Source organism: Onychostruthus taczanowskii, unplaced genomic scaffold (genome assembly GCF_017590055.1).
Source record: "Onychostruthus taczanowskii isolate IOZ18803 unplaced genomic scaffold, ASM1759005v1 scaffold21, whole genome shotgun sequence".
Classification (NCBI taxonomy): Eukaryota; Metazoa; Chordata; class Aves; order Passeriformes; family Passeridae; genus Onychostruthus; species Onychostruthus taczanowskii.
Genome location: NW_024499351.1, coordinates 8820133 through 8840165, shown reverse-complemented (window position 1 = coordinate 8840165; position 20033 = coordinate 8820133). Strand labels below are relative to the sequence as shown.

Below are 20033 nucleotides of genomic sequence, written 5' to 3'. Positions count from 1 at the left end.
TAAATGCTTACTACTACTATCAAGACTTTGACCTGTACTCTAGCAAGTCAAACCAAATAAAGTTAGGTAAAACTCAGTAGTAAATAAGTATTAACTTGTTGCAGATTCTAAGATGATAAAAACACAGTGAATCTTGATATTCTGATAACTTAATCTGATTCTTGCTTCCGTTGTGTTAATAAGACACAGGGACACAACATCATTTGAATTCAAGGGTTACAGAAAGCAGAAAAAATTATCAACATTACACCACTGTATCCCATCTACACGAGCACTATATTCAACAAGCACAGACTCAAGGACTGCAGACTGAAAGTAAATCTGCCAACTATCTGACAGACAATTCACTAAAATCTTTTTTCCAATCGTAAGTTAACAGAAAAATCTGTTCTGTTCCCACATCACCTGCTTCCTAGTCTGAGATTGATGGGCATGTGTCAAAGTCATTAATAGCAAAATGATGGGAGATACTTTAAGGACAGTATTTCTGACAGAAATTAGCCATTTAGAAAAGGTATATTACAGATAATTTAAGTGGGGTTTTCTTTTTTGCTCTGAAAAAAAAGGTTTTCAATGCCTTTTTTTTAAGTGGAGAATTTCATCAGTATGTGCTTTACAATGTTTTTTTTTACTATCAGTAAACTCAAAAGATAATGCAAAGGCTAAGTCCAAGATTTTACATCAAGGCTCTCTTGACTGGATAATCTGAAGTATGTTAATGCAATATAAAAAGGTTAAGTCATACAAAGAGATTCACAAGAGCTTTTCCTGAAACAAGACTATGCAGCACCAAACAACACAAAACCTTCATTTCCCCAAAAAGATACGTACCCTTCCTGGAAGAACAACTGCTTTAACCACTCTTGAGATCCCAAGGTCGTACAGACAGAGAACGCTTCCCTCTGTTTCCTCCAACCCAACCAGGAGTCCAGTCCTCTTCTGCCAAGAGAACTCCTTCACCACGCGGACGGTGGGAGGCTGCTCGTTCACGCCGCTGAAGCGATACGCAGAGAGCCGCTCTCCGCTCACCGAGTTCACCACCTCCAGCTGGGGGCCGCACGCCAGCCACGCCAGGACAGCTCTCACTGGGTCCTCAGCTGCATCCTATTAAATAACTTGGAAATACATGGGCAGCACTTAACAGACCTGTCCCTCTTTCCATTTTTTATTTAGACTGGAGAAGAAAAAGGAGCATATTGTGTCTCTGTAACTATTTCGGCATGCGATGTTATGATGGACATGGAGCTTGAGCTGGTAAAAAGAATACATCCCAAAACAACACTTTCTTCCTTGAAAATTGCCTTCTATTTCATTCAGAACTGAGGAGGGCATGATCAGCTGTATTATTTAAATAGCACAGGACTGGAGCAGGCTGTGGCACTTTCAATGCTTCTAATTGTTAAAATATCCTCCTAGCACTATCAGAACCTGATGCATTTGACTTAACAGAACAACCTGATGCCATGATCCTGTGCTTCAGCCAATAACAACTTCATACCAAATCCAAGTTTAAAGGAAAATGCTCACCTCCAGAAAACTTCCCACACAGTGCAGAGTCTAGGGTGATCTCATCTTCCCCAAGTGCCTCAACAGTCACCTCTGGAAACTGCAGCAGACTGCTCGTTACCTGAGCTGTTAGGTCTCGCATTCTTCACTGGATATAAAGAAAAAAAGGCAAAGAGACTCATGTCAGCCATAAAGATCTTTGAGACTGACCCAAGTTTCATCAGTATGCAGTGACAAATCTCCCATGCATCATTTGTAGCTCTTTTTTGCTCAAAAGAAATGGCACTTGGGACAGTTTTTCATCTCATAGCAGAGCAAAAGGAGAATCTTGAGCTTTTCTGATGCCTAAGAGATCAACAAAAAGTGACACAGAGGGATACACAAGATAAATAACAGGGAAGAGAACAACACAGCAAGTTCAAGCTTACTCATACAGGTTAGCAAGATATGATCTCAGAAAAAATGTATTTGAAAAAGCTTCTAATTGTAGCTCTTACAACTCTCTGCCCTTTCCCTTGATTTAATACATTATTATTTGTTGTCAATTTTCTTCTAGTAGATGTCACAGATCAGCCATGTCTTCTTTACTTTTTGTATGCTTATTTTTGACATTCAAGAATACAACGTTCTTGACCAAATTCATCCTCAAATTCTTCCAGAAAACATACTGGTAATACTTTCAAGCAATACTGACTTCCACAGCTCATCAATTAGAAGTATTTTTACATACACTCAAGAGGTGAACATAACACAACACTTCAAAATATTGTTCTTTTTCTCTGCTGAAATCCTTCTATTTCTTATTCCAGTCCCTTCCTTCCTATTGGCTTTCCTTATTGCATCTCTGCAGTATTAGAGAAAAAATTTCTACACCTCTCAGACAGTTTCATGCTCATACAGGTGCTCCACAAGAGTTCACATTTCAGTATGTCAAGACAATTTTTTTTTCCTGGAGAAACTGAAGAGCTGAACTAATTTACAGGATTAAACAGGTGGCTAAATATGAGATTATCCATATGCATGGAAATACAAATTACTTTAGGTATCTATGTCTTGCAAGTCATCTGGCTTATAGAAAAGGCCTCTGACAGACAAGACAAATTCAACTGTCTTGTTCAAACAGTACTGCTTTTGTCATGACATCTCAAGATGTTATTCACAGGTCACTAGTGCTGGGTTGTGCTCCCGTACCTGCTGCCAGCAGGACACAACGAGCGTGTGAAGCACAGGAGGGGTAAGTCAGGGTCCTGCACTAAGCACAAGTCAACATTTTGACAAAAATGTTGCTGATGGCAAAGCCAGTACTGCAGCCAGCCAGCCAGCCTGACCACTCTGCCAGCATTCACTACTAGCACAGATCAGGTTCCAAGTGGGACAACTCACTTGCAGTAGTTTTCCTGAGTTTCTCTTTTGGTACATGCCATCAGTTTCAAGTGACAACTTCTGCACTGTATCCAGGGACTCCACAGAGAGTAAAAGGCCCCACAATTTGACCAGCATTCTTGCTTCGTTTAGTTGCAATTTAGTGGACATATTTTAGGAGTAACCTACTAATTCAGACACATCTAGTTGATGAACAGCATCTCTGAAATGTTTCAGCGTGTGCTTGTGTTCCTGTCACTGGGCACCACTGGAATGTTCCTGGCTCCATCTGCTTTACACCCTCCATTCACGTATTTACGTGCACTGATGAGAACCCCTGAGCCTTCTCTTCTCCAGGCTGTACAGTCCCAGTCTCCCAGCCTTTTCTCAGAGAAGAGCTTCTCCAATGTCCTCTAACCATCACTGTGGCCCTTCGCTGCACTCTCTCCAGTACCTTCATCTCCCATCTTGAGAGGCTGGTGAGCCTAGAGCTGACACAGCATTCCAGCTGAGGCCTCAGCAGTGCAGTACTAGAGGAAGGATCACCTCTCTTCAGCTGCTGGCAAAGGTTCTTCCCCATGAGCCCAGGCAGGATACCATCAGCCTTCTTTGCTGCAGGGGCACAGTGACAGCTCATGGCCAACCTGAGTGTCCCAGCGCCTTTTCTGTCAAGCTGCTTTCCAGCTGGGCAGGCCCCCGCACACACGGGTGCCTGGGGTGGTTCCTCCCCAGTGCAGGACTTGGCACTTTCCCTTGTTAAACTACATAAGGCTCCTGTCAGCCCATCTCTCCAGCCTGACAGACCACTGACTCTGACAACATTTACTAAGGAATTTTAGAAAAGAGCACAAAATTTCAGAATTATTGGAGCAAATATTTTTTTTTCTTTTTTTGTAAATAAGAATGGAGACGTCTATGTGGCAAGTATATGATTATTAATACCATATACCACAATAATAACAAGACAGTTTTAAGAAAAGAGTGAACAAATATCCTGCAGTAGGGCAGGTAAGAGCATGCAAGGAAACTTCTCAGCTGTGTGCTCTCCATGAGTCACCCTGAGAGGTCCTGCCTGAGACACTGCCCACCCGCTGTGCCAAGAGCACAGAACCTCGCGGGGCTAAACTGGAATCAAATGGAAACATCCTCTACTGGGGAGATCTGAGTTTAAAAAAGAAGCTCCTCACTATCCCAAAAAGAATTCTTCCCTGATAGAAAGCTCATATGTTAACACAGCTTACTCCTGCCCACAACATTAAAAAAATCCATCCACAAACACCAGTAAGAACCATCAAATAAGTAGAACTCCAAGACCTAAACCATTTTTGTAGAAAATGAAAATACTAGAGCATCAGGCATGCTCAGTTTAGCTCCAGTAAGGCAATGACCATTTTAAACACCTCTTCTAGTTGTCAGAAATCAGCCATGGAACAAGGTTGATAAATTTTATAACCAATTATGAACAATATATACTGATCCCTCTATAAGGATGCTATCCTTGCATCATTTTGCTCAGTTAAACCAAGAACTGCTAGGAAATCAAAACAGAGGGGAAACACTTAGATATAAAGGCAAGAAGTCTTTCACCTTTAAGAGATATATTCAACAGCAACTGCATTTCAGCTCTCTTTGAAACAATAACTACAATCACATTCTTATTTCTGGTAGAAATCAGATTAGGGTAAAATGTCACATGCTTACTCAATTTTCAGGAATAAGCCAGAATTCAACCTCCCAGCTGTACCCTATAGCAATGCAGTCTGTGTGCAAGTTGCCAAAATTACCATTCTTTTTCACCCTAGGAACTTCTGACTTCCAAGCACCATGAACTATTTTCAAAGACAGAAATGTCATAAATTTTTGGATTAAAAAGCTTAGGAGTGGGGAGGAGGGAGGAAGGGAAAAGAAAGAGAAAGAGAAATTGTGTGTTCAAGCAGAATTACACATAGCTAAGTCAGAGTTCTGAGATGTGAGTTTTGACTGATTGCATTCCACAAAAATCAGTTTAAAAGGCAAACAATGTTATGGGCTCACTGAAGAAAAAGCTAAAAATACGGTCAGTCACAGCTGAAGACAAGATTTGACAGGACATGTTGACTTCACTGACATCAAAAGAGAGACCTTGCTGCCATCTCTCATCTCTGTATTTGCTCCTTTGTTCTACTACTGTATTTTGGAAGACATTTCCAGCATACCACACTGGTATGCCATCCCACTGCTGGCCCTTCCCAGCACAAATTCCAGAATCACATCAAAGAGGAAGATCTGCCAGAATCACACACAGTCACCTCTTCTAAACACACTGCTGGAGCCACCACCTAGAGCAAGCTGCCCAAGGCTGTATCCAGATGGATTTGGAACATTTAATTCTTCAACAGGTTTTTATAACCAGCAACCTGACAAGACCAACTACAGAAACACCTGCAACCCATGCAACAGGGTGACTCTCTCTTGCCAATTTAAAGATTCTATTCTCTCCACCAAACCAGCGTCACACCACGAAAGGCCTGTCACCACTGCTCCTCCAAAACTATGTCCAACACCTTATTAAGAAGATGTAAAATTCATAGAAGCTTGATCACGCTTGAAAAAGATAATCCCAGGCAAATCCATGCAGGAAGGAGAGCTGAGGCAGCACGTGAATGAGGAGCTGTCCTCCCCAAGATACAGAGCTGAGTGCCCAAGCGCATGGGACAGCTGCCAGCCAAGGCTGACACAACCAGCCAGACCCACGGGCCCTGCAAAGGCACCTGCACGGCCACTCAGCCCTATATCCCAAACGGGGTGCAGCCATCCCGACACAAACCGGTCCCTCAGTTTCCTCCAATTTCCCCAGACACGATCAGGAAGCAATCGTTAGACCCGAAAGACTGACACCAAGCATTCTATTGGCAGAAGCTCCAGACGTGGACTCACAGTTTATTAAGGAAGACACCGAGCACTTTTGTTTAAGCCAGCAGCAACTCTGCTTCGTGATGCTTTGCTTCGTGCAAAGACCCAGAGACCCCCACAAATCGCACTGGATCCTTCTAAAGCTGTGGCCTTCCCACTGCACCCATCCCACGTCCCGCAATCGCCTCTCTACGAACGGAGCGCATTTCCCGCCTCCTCATGGAATACAACCCCGAAGCCCGGCGGGGGAGGGGAAGGAGGAATTAGAAAAAAGTAAAGAAAAACCCTCCAGAAACACGACCGAAGGGGCGAAAACAGAGGGCGTGCGCGGGTGGTCGGGCAGGAGGGAAAGCTCCTGGCGGCAGCCGCCGCATCTCCCACGCCCCCCAGCCTGACGGAGCCTCCCGGCTGCGGAGCCTCCCATGTGCGCTGCCCAGGCCGCGCCGCCCGGGCCTCCCCCGCCGCCGGGGGCCGGGCACGTGTGGCGGACACGGCGCAGCAGCCCGGGGGTCACTTACATAAGGGACGGGCGGCCGGGCCCGCCCGAGGCCCCCGCGGGCCCGCGCTGCGCCAGCGCCGGTGCCGGCCTATGCGGCTCGGGAGCGCCCGGTACCCGCTGGTACGATGGGGGAAGAAAGAAAGGGAGGAACGAAGGCAGACGGGCGGGCGGGGGTCGCCGTTGCCGCCACCTCCGCCCGTGCGCGCCGCTGCCCCCAGCCCAGCCGAGCCCGCACTCCCGGTACGTGCCGGTGCCGGTGCCGGTGGCATCTCCCTCCCGCAGCGGCGACAACGGCACGGCCTGGCCCGGCCCGCGCGCCCGCGCACCCACCTCGCTCGCTCACCCGCCGCGCGGGGGGCGGGTCGGGATGGGGGGGGACGGGCCGACTTCTCGCGAGACCCGCAGCGACCCTCCGCGGGAATTTTCAAATGCGCGGGACACGGCCCCGGGCGCTGGCGGTGATGGCCTCCGGACTGCGGATCCCGGCGTGCCGCGCGGCGGCCGCTTCCGCTCCCGCCCGCGCCCCTGTGGCCGCTGTCTGTCGCGGGGCACGCCGGGAGCTGTAGTTCCTGGGCCGGAGGGACGGGCGCCCCGCAGAGCGCAGCTCGTGGGGACGGCTGTGCTCTGCTGCCCCGCCGTGGGGAACCGCCGGCTGGGGGAGAGCTGGCCCGGCCTACCGGTGTCCGTCCCACCGCAGGAGCCACTCCTCCCCCTTCCCCCCGCGGTCTGTCTGGATTTCATTGAATCGCTGAATGGTTTGGGTTGGAAGGGACTTTAAAGATGATCGAGTTACAGCCCCCCTGCCACGCGTGGGGACACCTCCCACTTGGACCAGGTTGCTCAAAGCCCTTTTCAGCCTGGCCTTGAACATTCCAGGAATGGAGCATCCACAGCTTCTCTGGGCAGCCTGTTTCAGGGCCTCGTCACCCTCACAGTAAAAAACTTCCTCCTACCATCTAATCTAAACCTACACTCTTAGTTTCGATCCATTCCCCCTTCCCCTGTCATGCTCTCATAAAAAAGTCCCTGTCCATCTTTCTTGTCGGCTCCCTTCAGGTACTGGAAGGCCAGTCATTAGGTCACCCATTTAAAAGGATTTAAAGGGGTAGGCTATTTAGCTACAGTTTTCCTCTTAATTTTAATAAGAAATTGTATGTAAAAACCCAACAAATTAATTTATAATTAATGTTACACTGTTAGTCGCTGAAAGGAGAGAAAGTAAGTATTAAGTCAAAGGTGCAAGTCTAATGCTACTCCTTTCAGTGTATATATTTTAATGTGGTCAAAATATTCTTTGACTTTAAAAAAATATTTTCAGGTATTACTAAACAAATAGTATAGTGGAAGGCATCCCTGCCCATGGCAGGGGTGTTGGAACAAGATGACCTTTAAAGTCCTTTCCAACCCAAGCCATTCTATGATTCTATGAAATTTGCAATGCTTCTAAGAAGTGGCAGCATCATCAAAGGGATGGCAAAGGCATTTAATTTCTCCCAGCATACATTATCCCTAAATTACAGCTATGCCTCTTAATGCAGAGTCACCATTCTTTATACTATTATGCAAATCTTTTTTGTGACTTGGTGGCTGCTGTTGCCACTTGAGATCTATTAATTTGTATTGTACAAGAGCACAGGTCACGGAGAAGGAAGCCACCATGCCAGGGGTGTCAGTGAGACAGTATTTGCCTGCAGAGAAGGAAGCCTGGCCCTGGTGGTGACCAGCTGATGGGTGATGGCAGAGCTGAGTGTTACACACGAGAGGCTGTGCGTGAGAGAGACAGATCTGGGGTGGGCTACGGAAGGGCTCAAAAACGAGGACAAGCGGCTCTCATCTGATGAGACAGGGAGTAGGGAGCTAAGGGAGGCATGCAAAGATAGGCATGGCAGCATGGGAGGACCAGCCAGATCCATATCCTTTGCAAAGACATGTAGAGTGATTGTGTGCAGGACAGGGCTGCATTTATTGAGGGAAGGACAAGTGCTTTGGCAGTAAGTGCAATTCAAAGTGGCAATTCAGTGTGGATGACAACCTTAGCTCCACACATGAAGACAGAAGGGCTTTGTGTCAGCAATTATTTGTGGAACACAGCTTTCAAGGTTTGGGTATGATCTGAATAAGGACAGGAGGAGAAGGCTGGACCAAGGCTGTCCCCCCTGTCATGGGCATAAGTGAACATTGGCCTAAACAGCAGCTGAGGGCCCGTGGGATGAAGTGGGCTGGCTTAGCCAAGCTTGAGCTTCAACTGACAGCAAGGCTTATCTGAGCAGGCATCAGGGAGCTGAGCAAGAATGTGCTTGGAAAAAAGGGTCTGCGACTCATCTTGCCCAGTTTTAAGTGTCTACGGTACAGTCATCAATCCATTCAGCTGGACTCCCTTTTTAGATGGGGAAAGGAAACAGCTTTTTCCTGAGTGCCTGTCCTGGCTGGCTCTATTTACCTCCTATAGGATTAGCTGTAACGGGAGCCTAGATGGAGCTGTACCCTTTTACTTTTGGTTGGGTTGATCTCTCTTTTAGAGATTAATCTGAATAGAGCACTGGGTTTTTAAGCTGCTTGGCAGGTGAATTTATGTTTGTGGTAGGGATTACATGGAGATAAGGCATAGAAGAGAAAGAGGACAAGAACACAATTTTATACCACCCATTCTAGAGTCTGGAGAGCAAAATAAAGAGGAGTCTCCAAAAGGCATGGTGGTCAAGCGAGGGAAGGGAAAGGGGAGGGCAGAGCTTTGAATGACAGAGGGAATAACCTCTCAGGGAGAGCTGACTTGTGGCAAATGCCTGACAGGTGGTGGGAGACGGAGGGGAGAGCTGGAGCTGCCTAAGAGGAGGTCATTTTGAGGCTTCCACAAAAACAGTGCTGACTGAATGTGGGGGCAGCGGCCCGATGAGGGAGGAGGAGTTTCATGAGGAAGAGTTCAGCCTTTCACTGAGCTTACAAAGCAAAGAGAATAGAGGTGCATATTTGTACTGGGTTTGTGTGGCCAGGTTTTGGTAGTGGAGGAGCCTCAAGGCTGCCTTCTGTGAGAAGCTGCCAGAAGCTTCCCCTGTGTCCAACAGAGCCAATGCCTGGAAGCTCCAAGACAGACCTGCCGCCTGCTAAGGCCAGGCTCATAGCAATGGTGGTACTCCTATGGGGTAACAGATTTAAGAAAGTAAGAAAAAGTGCAATTGCAGCCAGAGACAGGAGTGAGAATATGTGAGGGGAACACCAAGGTCAGTGCAGAAGGAGGAGGATGAGATGCTTCTGTCACTGGAGAAGAGATTCCCCTGCAGCCCGTGGTGAAGACCATGATGAGGCAGCTGTCCCCATGCAGTCCCCTGTGGTTCATGCCAGAGCAGGTGGATGCCCAAAAGCAGGCTGTGACCCTGTGGGAAACCCACACTGGAATAGGCTCCTGGCAGGACCTGTGGACCCCATGGAGAGAAGAGCCCACACTGGAGCAGGTTTGCTGGCAGGACTTGTGATCCCACAGGGAACCTATGCTGGAGCAGCCTGTTCCTGAAGGCCTGCACCCCTTGGAAAGGGACCCACGCTGGAGCAGTTCATGAAGCACTGCAACCCATTAGAAGGATTCCCATTGGAGAAGCTTGTGGAGGACTGTCTCTGGAAAGGAATCCACACTGGAGCAGGGGATCAGTGAAGTGTCCTTCCCTTGAGGAGGATGGAGCAGCAGAGAAAATGCGTGCTTAATTGGCTGCAACCCCCCTTCCCCATTCCTCTGTGCTGCAGAAAGGGGAGAAGGTAGAGAAAATCAGGAGTGAAGCTGAACCCAGGAAGATAGGAGGGATGTTTTAATATTTAGCTTTTATTTCTCATTGTCTCACTCTGATACAATTTTTAAGAAATTAAATTGCTTTTCGCTGAATCGAGTCTCTTTTGCCCATGACAGTGCCTGGTGAGTGATCTCTCCCTGTCTTGAGCTTTCATGAGCTTTCATTATATTTTCTCTCCCCTGTCCAGCTGAGGAGGGGAATGATGGAGGAGTTGGTGGCTTGTAAACAATAGGAGTATTAATAGTTGCATTTATTGAAATGAGAAAGAGCCAGAGAAGAGTGAGCAATTAATAAGGTAAAATGAGCATGAGGCAATTAAGGAGATGAGAGAAAGTGGAACCAAGAGCAAGAAAAGGAGTAGGATGGCAAAACCAAAGAAGAGAGCTCTGTGCCCGTGGTACCAGCAAAGACTGGGAGTGAGATAAGTGGAAGTGGATTTGAGATGCAGGGATTGCAAAGTCCAAACACAGGAAGAAAGCAGTGAGATTTTGTGCAAACAGAGAAGGAAGCAGGAAGGAAGATGCAGCAAAGAGGGAAGATGCTGCAGCTGAAAATTAATGCAAAGTGTATGCAAATGGAAAATGTTCAGCTGAGCTGGAAAAATTAAGCTGCTTGGTGTACCAGATATCATCAGGTTTCATGCAGTTAAGATTGTTGAAAACCTGGTGGACAAGCTCTATTAGAAAGCTGATGTTCTTACTCAGCTAAGTTAATGACTGCCAAGTCCAATTGTTAAGGCTGGGTTGGGAACCAGTGCAGTCACAGCTGCAGCAGCACAGCAGCTCTGGAGCTCCGCAGACTCAGGCACCAATTCTGCTGCTGTACAGCTGGGGGTGGCTGGACACCGGGTCCTGATGCACCCATGGGGATACCTGGCCCTGGCAATACCCCTTCCCAGAGAATTGGGAAGCCTGGAACACAGTGCTGGGTGCAAGGAAGGGCTCCGGCACTGTTGCCTTCCCCGCTGAGTCAGACTGTCTGCTCTGGGAAAGCTGGGAGAAGACCCCAAAAGCAGTTTTTGAATTACCGGGAGCTGCAGGTGGGGTTTGGGCTCCCCAGTGATGTCCTGGGCAGCACAACTTTTCTTCCAGGTCAATAAGTCGATATCTGTTTATGGGTGAGATGCACGAGCACTCTGCTGCTTTGTGCTGCCCCAGCACTGGGGTGTGCCTGTTGTTTTAGTGTATCCAGTTGTCATCCACTTTTACTTTTGTGTTGCATTCTAGTATCTGTGATTCTGCCTCAAAAAGTTAAAATGGAAGGTGCTGCATGCTTGATAATATTTTTTGAAAATCATTATGAAGAGCGTGCAGTGGCATCCTCTACAAACACTTCTTGGTCCTCGTGGTGTGGCATTTTCAGTAAGCTATACCAAAAGTAAGCAAATACTGAGATGAAGAAAGCCCTGTGTTAAAATGAAGGTCGTAGTGTTGGCATGTATCAGGGGTGGAAAGGTGAAACAAAGAAGATGATGCTGCAGTGGTGTAATGATTATTTTCAAGCACAGGATTGTTTATACAGACAGGATGCTTAGCAATGTTGTTACACTTATCCAAATTACAAGGGTACAATTTTAAAAACAAGGAATTAAATACTGCCTTTCAGTAATTACACAGAAGGAATCTATTTTGACGGTGTATGTGGTGTTTTTAAAGCCAAATATTAAAAAGACTCAGACACAAAGGACAGGTGTTTGGGCTTTTTGAGAGGTTTCACTGTGAATTGTTTCAGCTGATATAATTGTTTTGGCTGAGATTTTTGTAAGGTTTAAGAGTCTAATCATAATTTAATTTTCTGGATTCAGAATGCCTGGTTATGATATACTAGCATATATATATCTCTTACTCTTAAGTATATTATAAGTATAATAGTATAAGTATATAGTATATTATCTATACTATCTCTTACTCTTAAGTAATATTATTGTCCTTTAATTCTACTATCTATTTCATTGGGAATAAATATTTACTATTTTTTCCTTTGAAATTGTATTAAATCACTTGTAGGGCTTTAACAATATTACACATTAAAAGAATTAATTAGAGCTTTTCAATATCAAAATCAAAGTAATTAGAAACTTAATGGACCGAACATAATATAATGGGATCTCTTCTATTCTCCACTAGAGCAGCAATAATTTAATATGAAGAGACACACTCCAGAATTTCCCAGAGAAAGAAAAAATTAAGTGGTGGTCGAGTTGAAAATGCAGTTACAGAATTGTCATGAAGTCAGAAAAATAAGGAGAGAGACAAGTGTCTACATTTCAGTTTCAACAGAAAATGAGGGACCTTGGGAGACCTTGAAAACTGCATTCCTGAGCAGCATACTGAGTATTACCACATCTCCATCTTTCCTGTAGAAAATGTTACAGCTTGATTGTCAGAGCTATTCCCAGCTCCATTTTATGCATTACAGCATTACATATTAATAAGTTTGGGAATTGGTTTTTTTTTATGTTTTATTGTTGTTGTTGGGTTTCTTTCCATTGTAATCTGAAGCCTAGACGTGTTCCTCTTGCAGGCTGAAAACATGGCTTTTCTTCCCTTAAATCAGACTGGAACAAGAAAGAGTTTTCTTGTTCTGATCCTCTGTCATCCTGCTGCTGTGTGTAGCAATTGGGGAAGTTCTGTGGCTAGAAGTTCTTGGGTTTGGTGTGAGATGTGACACTGGGAAGACCTGTCCTTGCTCGAACACTTAGTTTGCATACATGTGTTCCTAAACGAGCAGCAGAGAGAAGACAAACACTGCAAGGTCTGCCTTCAGGCAGGTGGGAACCTCTGAGTAATATTATTAGCTTGGCTAATGCCATTCAGGCTTTTCATTTCATAATTTATGGACATAATTTTGTTTATTAAAATCTACATGAAGCAGTCAAAAGTGAGGCAATGGGGGATTTCAAATATTTTACATTGCCCACATAAGCCTTCCTTCCCCCCCACTAAAGTCAATTAATTTCTTCACAATACAATAACCTTCATGTTAACCCAAAATTAATATGGTTCTGTCAATAGCAAGGCAGAGAAGGAATGCTGATGTATCTTCAAGGGAGATTATTTCTTCTAGAAACAAACTGGTTATTATGTTAGGATTTATCTCATCTGACTTTGGTTGTATGAAAGGTGAGTATTGACTTTGTGTGCCCATAGACTGTTTTTCTTCAACTGTGCTGACTGATCTCTAAGTCAGATTTCCCTTGCTTACAGCCCTGCAGTGCCCTATACCTTACCCTCTCCCACCTACAGCACCACTGCCAATAAATTAAAGTCTTCTTGGCTCCCTTTTCTCCTTTTTTTGGAGGAAAGAGTACGCACTTCAGCAGACCTTGTATGTCCTTTGTGTGAGAGGCACCTGGATAGGTCAGACCCTCTGGGGTACCTGGTTCTCCCTCTAACATTAGGGGGAACCTAGACAAGTGGTGAGGAAAGATTGCTTCACTTTTAGGTAGCTACCTGTGGCTGGCAGGAATCACTCTGTTTGCCAGGAGTTGGGAAGTGGCTCTGGTTACTACCCTTGTTTAGTGCACAGCCAATTAAATCCCCGTAAAGCAAGCTTTTCCCATATGTTGTGCTTGTTAGACTGCTCTAAAACCTTCCAATTATTCACGCTGATCATGAAATAAAAGGCAAAATAACTCCCCAGACATAGGAGTCTCTATACTGCAGTTCTTAAATGTTTTTAAATAACCAACATATCAAAGCAAACCAAGGGTAAGCAGAGCTGATATGGACATGCCTTACACCAGTCAGTTCAGACCAGGAAGTTTCTTTCTTCTCAGTTCTTTTGTTAGCTGACCACACAAGAAATTCCCAAGTTCACCAGCAGTATTTCCCCTGTCTAGCCTTTTTGATAACTGACATTCCTCCTCGTGCAGCATGAAGGGCACACAATGAGAGTACCCACCAGCCATCAGAGAAGGACCTTCATGTTCTAGAGCACCTGGGCTGCATTCCATGTCTTGAGAAACGTGGAGTTTATGCCTGTCTTGGTTTGAAAAGACAGGTGTCTGCTAAGGAAGGCAGGAGCCTCCCCTGAAATGGAAAATGTAAACCTCCTCCCTCCGAATTATTATAATTTTGAAAGTAAGGGGCTCTCAGGAAAAGATGTGGAATAGGAATAACCATTCTTTACTAGGGAAATTAAAAATACAAATGCAATAGTACAAAAAAGAAAACAAACAACAGAGTCAGAATATGACTTGACACCTTGTGGGTCAGTGTGTTGCTAGCAGTCCTATTCTATGGTGGCTGCAGTCCCCCTGCAGTGACAGATGCGGTTCTGTTGGAACAGTGATCCTGTAGAATGGATTTCTTATGAAGGTCTGGTGGTAGTGTAGATGGGCCTGGTCTTCCTCTGGGTAACCAGTGGAAAAGGCAGCTTCTCCTCTGGGAATCCAGTGGGAAAAGGCTCCCTGGGGTGTTCCAAATCTCAGATTATATCCAGGTAGGAATGTTTGGTTCCTCCCCCTGGGCAGAGCCTCTCACAATGGGATGATGTAATTTTATCCGTCACACAGTGAGTCTCAATGGTCCATTAACAGAAGATGTCTCCCTGGAGGGAGGATTTGTTTTGGAAGAGATAAAGAAAACTGCCCAATTAGCAGAAGGTAACTGCCCCACCTCTAACAGGTAGGAATAGAAAGTACACCTCCATTTCCAGCCTAAAGCATATGCCCGATGGCATAAACAAACAACACTTCTTTACACAGCAAAGGGGTAGAATTTCCTGCATAGCACATGTGTAATCTGGCTAAATTAATTGTACTATTAGAGCACAATGGTTTTTATTATAGATGAATCCAAATGATCAGTAATCCAAAATCAAGCTTTTCCCACAAAATAAAAAAGATCATTTATTCATTGCTTTTCTGGCCTTTCTTCTAGCTTTGCCAAATCCCCATTATCCTTCATATTGAAATAAGGAATAATGCACTTGCACATTTGAAAAATAACAAATTAATCCTAAAGAATAAGGTCTTAAAATCTAACTTGGAAATACAGTTTCCCTGTGATTTCTGGTGCAGGGAGATTTTGAGCTCAGTTGATGCAGTGCAATAGCAACAGTGCACTGAACTGAAGAAATGGGTTGCTATGCTGAGGTGCTGCAAACTAGCCTGCACATGCTTTCTGAGGTCTAAAATAAAAACAGTCCAGTTCCACTCGCACCAAAACCACTCTGCTGACTACAGTTCATTATCGCTGTGCAAATACTGCATGTGTAAGGTGTTTTATCTCATGTTCAAATTTGGAATGCCCTAATTCAACACAAGCTGAGCTGGAGACCATGCTGATATTATTGGTATTAGACATTTTCTTTGGTGATTTACCTTTCCATGTGTGACCTCAGGTCAAAGTATCAATTGGTGTTAACTAGAAAAGTTGGAGGCAATCAAATCCAAACTTAGGTAGCAAAACCCCAAACGATGGAAAATGCAGCCTGAAAAAAAATCAGACTGGCTTTTCTTCATAAGAAATGTGGTCGTATATATTGAAATGACCATCAAGGACAGATTTTGCAAAGCACACAGTACCCAGCCGTTCCTTTATAAGCAGAGAAAGCAAATTATAGAAATGGCCTTGTGATGAGAGCTCATGATACCTGTGTTTCCTCAAACCATCTGCAACAGACTGGCTCTTGAAAATGTTTGAGAGGAAGAGTCATTTCCCAGTGCAGGTAAGACTTAATGTCAATGTGCCCAGCTGTGCAAGAAGCGCTGCTGAGTGTGGGTGGCTAATACATTTGCCAGCACAGCAACTTCAGTGTGTAATTTATTGTTGTGTAGGCTGTCTGGATAGCTCAGCCCCGCAGCCTTTTGTTTTGCCAGATGCTGATCACCTCCTGAGAAGTGCTAAGACATGTCATTTGTCAGTGTGTGCTTGGTGCCTTGCAGAAAGTGATCAGAGCCTTGTTGGGTTTGTGACCCACCAGTACTGAAAAATTGAGGTGATCCATCCTCTGCAAACAGAGACAGCTAACATAAAGCCAGTGCCCTTGAAAGAGCCACTGTGACCTCTGGTTTGAGCAATTTAGAGGAGACATCACTCAGTCTGCTGAATCTGCTCATTAACTGCTGGAACAAAGAATTACTGTGAATAAATAGTCCTTTTAGCTTCCCCTTCTCCACCACTTGAAAACTAAAAAAATGTTTTTCTGGAAGTGGCATAGTGGAAATTAACTGAGTGGCAGCAGCTTGAGGTTCTCCCTGGCAGCCTCAGGCAGGGGGCAATGCCCAGCCAGGCTTCAAGGGGCCTCAAGCCTTTGGAGGGTAGTCCCCATGATTTCCCCTCCTGCCTAACAGCCCCTGCCTGCAATGCCTGGGATGGTTTGTGTTGGACTCCTGTTCCTGGCATGGTTAGGACAGCTCCCAGAATTGGTACTACCTGACCTGTATGGAACTTGGCTTCTTTGCTTGGAGTCCCAAGGAGCTTTCTGGGCAGAGGTCTTTTTCCTTCCAGAGAGACCCAGCTCCTGTGTAACACCAACTCTGTTTAAACACATCACCCTAGGCAAGGATCAGCTGGATTTTTTCCCCACCTCCAGTAGAAACTACACCAGCATCTTGTGCCATGTTAATTACACAAGACACTGCAGCTTGCAGGAAATAAATGGATGGTGATGCTCTACAATGAGCATTTAAGATGAGTATGTTTGCCGGCTTGTGTTGCTTGATGATTGTAGGAAAACACTTCATTTTAATGAGGGAGGTGCATTTACTGTTTTCTCCCTTCTGCTAGCAAACATTCCTGCTGCAGGTGTATGGAGTCCAATATCAGCCCATGGGAAAAACATGGAGTTCTCTGAAAAAATGCTGACAAATAAACAATATATTTTCTTGATGCTGAGCCTCAAACTGCGGATGAATGTAGAAATTATTTCAACAGGTGAATAAGGCCATAGGGCAAGGTGCCTCCTCCCTGCCACCAATGCCTCCCACAGAGCCACTGGGTCTCCTCCTCCTGTGTGCCAGCACTGCATGCTGCAGCACCATGGCTGGCACACTGGTGCCAGGAAGCTGCATGGCGTCTAGCTTCTTCCCATGAAGGATTCTTTTCATCTAGAATTTCATAGGATTTGGAAAAGGTTTGGGCATTTAAAAGCTGCCCGGGGTTTCTGGAGGAAAGAAGCCAGTGCACGTGGCCTGTCAGACGCCTCACCAGCTGTGTGATCCAAAACTGGTTGTGAGCGAGCTGAGTTAACTTCATATCATTGATATTACAATGCCAGTCAGTGAGAGGACTCTGGCTGGGGATCTCACTGAGAGCAACTTTTGCCTGGTTTTGCTTTGTGACTTGTCCTGTAAGAGCAGAGTTCAGATTTCCTTGCAGTCTCACTGTGGCCCCTGGGCCTGCTGCTGCTGCTGCCAAACAGGCTCCCGAGTTTGTTTTTGTTTTTTTTTTTTTAGAGGTACCTAAACAAAAAAATCTAAATTCAACAACTTTGGTCTAGGGGCACTGGCTGAGATCAAAGTCCCATCTCATTAGGCTTTATATAAAGACAAAACTACATTTATTCCTGCCACAAAAAATGCTTGCGCCTTGACAAACTGTAAGGGAAGCAGCTACAGTGAGAAATGCCTTGCCAAAATTCATGCAACAGATCAAAAGTTGAGCCAGAAATGTTAACCAGCTATCCCAGTTCCTGGCATCTGAGTAGACCTGCTTCAAACTGGCTAGCAGGTGGATCTGTGATTTATTCATACCAGTGGCTACTGCCTCTTAAGAAATATGCTCAAAAACTTACACTGCAAAATTAAATATACTTTGGAGGAGCTGCTGGCCCCAGGCTGACCAGCACTGCAGCCAAGGAACAGCTCCAGCAGCAGCTGCTCATGCTGGATGATGAACATCACATTCCCTGAATTTTGTAAAGCTAACAGCAGACAAGGACCTACTGAAGGGCCAAATGGCACCATTGACTTCTAGTCCACATGTGCCCTTGATCACATCAGATAACTTTACCCCAGAATAATTGCTGTGACTTGGCCCTGGCTTTGGAGAATCAAAATGCACAGCTTTTCAAGCTTTAAGAAGCAGATTCAATATTCTAATCTCTTTTCTGCATAAGAACAAATCACTGGATTTTACCTAGTCATTTCCACATCCAAATCATGATTTGTGGTCGAATGACAAACTATGCTGCTACCATTTCATGCTAGCTGAGCACCTCTCACTTCAGCTGAAATTACATCACAGCAGTGAGTATCCTCCTCTCCAGCCCACTCCCTTCTGAATGAATGAGGTTTGTCCCAAAGTATCACAAATTATTTTAGCTCCTTGCATATGTTAGAGATTTTAGCTGCTCTTCACTTTTTGATTTATTAATCAAAAGTCTGTGAAGGAGTATTAGATCTAGAATTTGCTTTTGACCATGTTGCCCATAAGGTCTGCCAGAAAAAAAAATTACTGCTGTAACTGAAGAAACATTACCCTGGATATTGATGCACTGGATCCCTGATCATGCTCTTAGAGTCATGTATGTCCTTTTGTGGTTAAACTGCTGGATTTTAAAGAGGGGTTCCAAGTTCTCTATACTAGTGCAGCTCTTTTAAGGGTATTTGCAGTGAGTTGACCCACATTATTTCACCTCAGCCTAAAACTTTTTTGGACAGTACCAGAATACAGTACTGGTGAGACAGATAGAGGGACAAAGGTGAGGTCTCAGAATGAAAGGGAGAGAAACAAGGAGTTGTGCAGGCTATGTGCAGTGTTAAAACCTCACAGCTGATGGAGGGAAATCAGAAGTGATGCTGATGACAGTAAGTGAGCAGCTTGGCTGACAAAAAAAATAGAGAAAATTCAGAACCCAGGGGTTACCTGTACTAAGAAGGTGATTTTTTTTTTTCTTTCTGTGTTATATATTAATAGGAACTGGGTTTGCCCAGCAAAAGTTTAGCTGTGCTGCAGAGCTAGCACTATATATGTTGCTGGTTGTTGTAGTACCTAGGCTGCCTTGGCAGAGACTCCCCTGTGAAAATGGCCATGACAGTACACTATTATAAGAACAAGCAGTGTTCACCCCCAAAATGATGTGTTTCTATCTACTTCATCAGCTCAGGTAAGGAGACATTATGCTGCTGGAGCAGACACAGCTTGCAAGTGTCTGCAGGCAGCAGAGAGCAGAGGGGGGAGCAGCCTTGCCCGGGGGAGCGCGGCTGTGCCGCTTCATCCTCACAAGGCTGGCACTTTCTCCTGGCCCAGTGTGGAACAAGAAAACAAAGTTCCTCTCAAGAAAGAGACTTGCTGCCCAGAGAGACAAGCAGTGCAGTTGCTGATATAGCAACAGAAAAGGGCTTGTGGGAAAATCTGAGGCAGTGCCCCACCAGGAGACCAGGGTGGTAATTTCTGCTGCTACTGCCCTTCCCCATAAAGGACAGGTCTGGGCATCAGGTCATTACATCTCCATGTGTCCAGTTTGGTTTTTGGTTATTTTTCCCATATGAGTGTCAACCACAGGAAACAAGTTTGATTCATTGCACAACTATTACTATTTTGGGGAGTTATTTTCCTTTGGTCTGTTATAAAACTCTGTATGGGATGAACATCAACAGGGCAAACGTTACACTTGCTAGAGGCAACAGCTGTTATACTTGTGCTCGAAGAGGAAGAAAGAAAATCTTTTTGTGATTACTGCCAGCAACTTCTTCATGCTGTTTGGATAACAGAGTGACAACAGCTGGTACAGACACATGTTCCTCTCCCTCCCCATCTTGCATTATTAGCAACTGTTAGTGCAAGTCAAAATAATAGTAATTTGCTGGCAATAAGTAATTTCATCTGAAAACAGTTAATTTCCTTCATGTGTGAACACATTCTCAAATGAAAAGGTACAAATTACCGATGGTAACTTTATTGAAATAAATGGGGTTTTAGGCTGTTTGGACTGAAACTTGCACAGCATCTGATGTTTATGGCTATAGCAAGAAAATTATTGTGGCATTTTCATCAAATCATTTGAATGAGAGGTTAAAAACTTGAAATGCTCTGTCTGATAAACTA

General features: G+C 45.0%; 1 protein-coding gene across 1 annotated transcript in view; it reads right to left on the bottom strand.

Annotated features, from left to right (window-relative positions):
• AHCTF1 (AT-hook containing transcription factor 1) overlaps positions 1–6749 on the bottom strand; it is a 36441-nt gene extending 29692 nt beyond the window's left edge. Inside the window, exons 1-3 of the mRNA XM_041404496.1 lie at positions 6590–6749; positions 1528–1654; positions 832–1085 (exon numbers count right to left, since the gene is read on the bottom strand). Coding sequence (XP_041260430.1) covers positions 832–1085; positions 1528–1648 — 375 coding nt within the window. The 5' untranslated portion in view covers positions 1649–1654; positions 6590–6749. The remainder of the gene's footprint in view (positions 1–831; positions 1086–1527; positions 1655–6589) is intronic.
• Positions 6750–20033: the final 13284 nt, after the last annotated feature.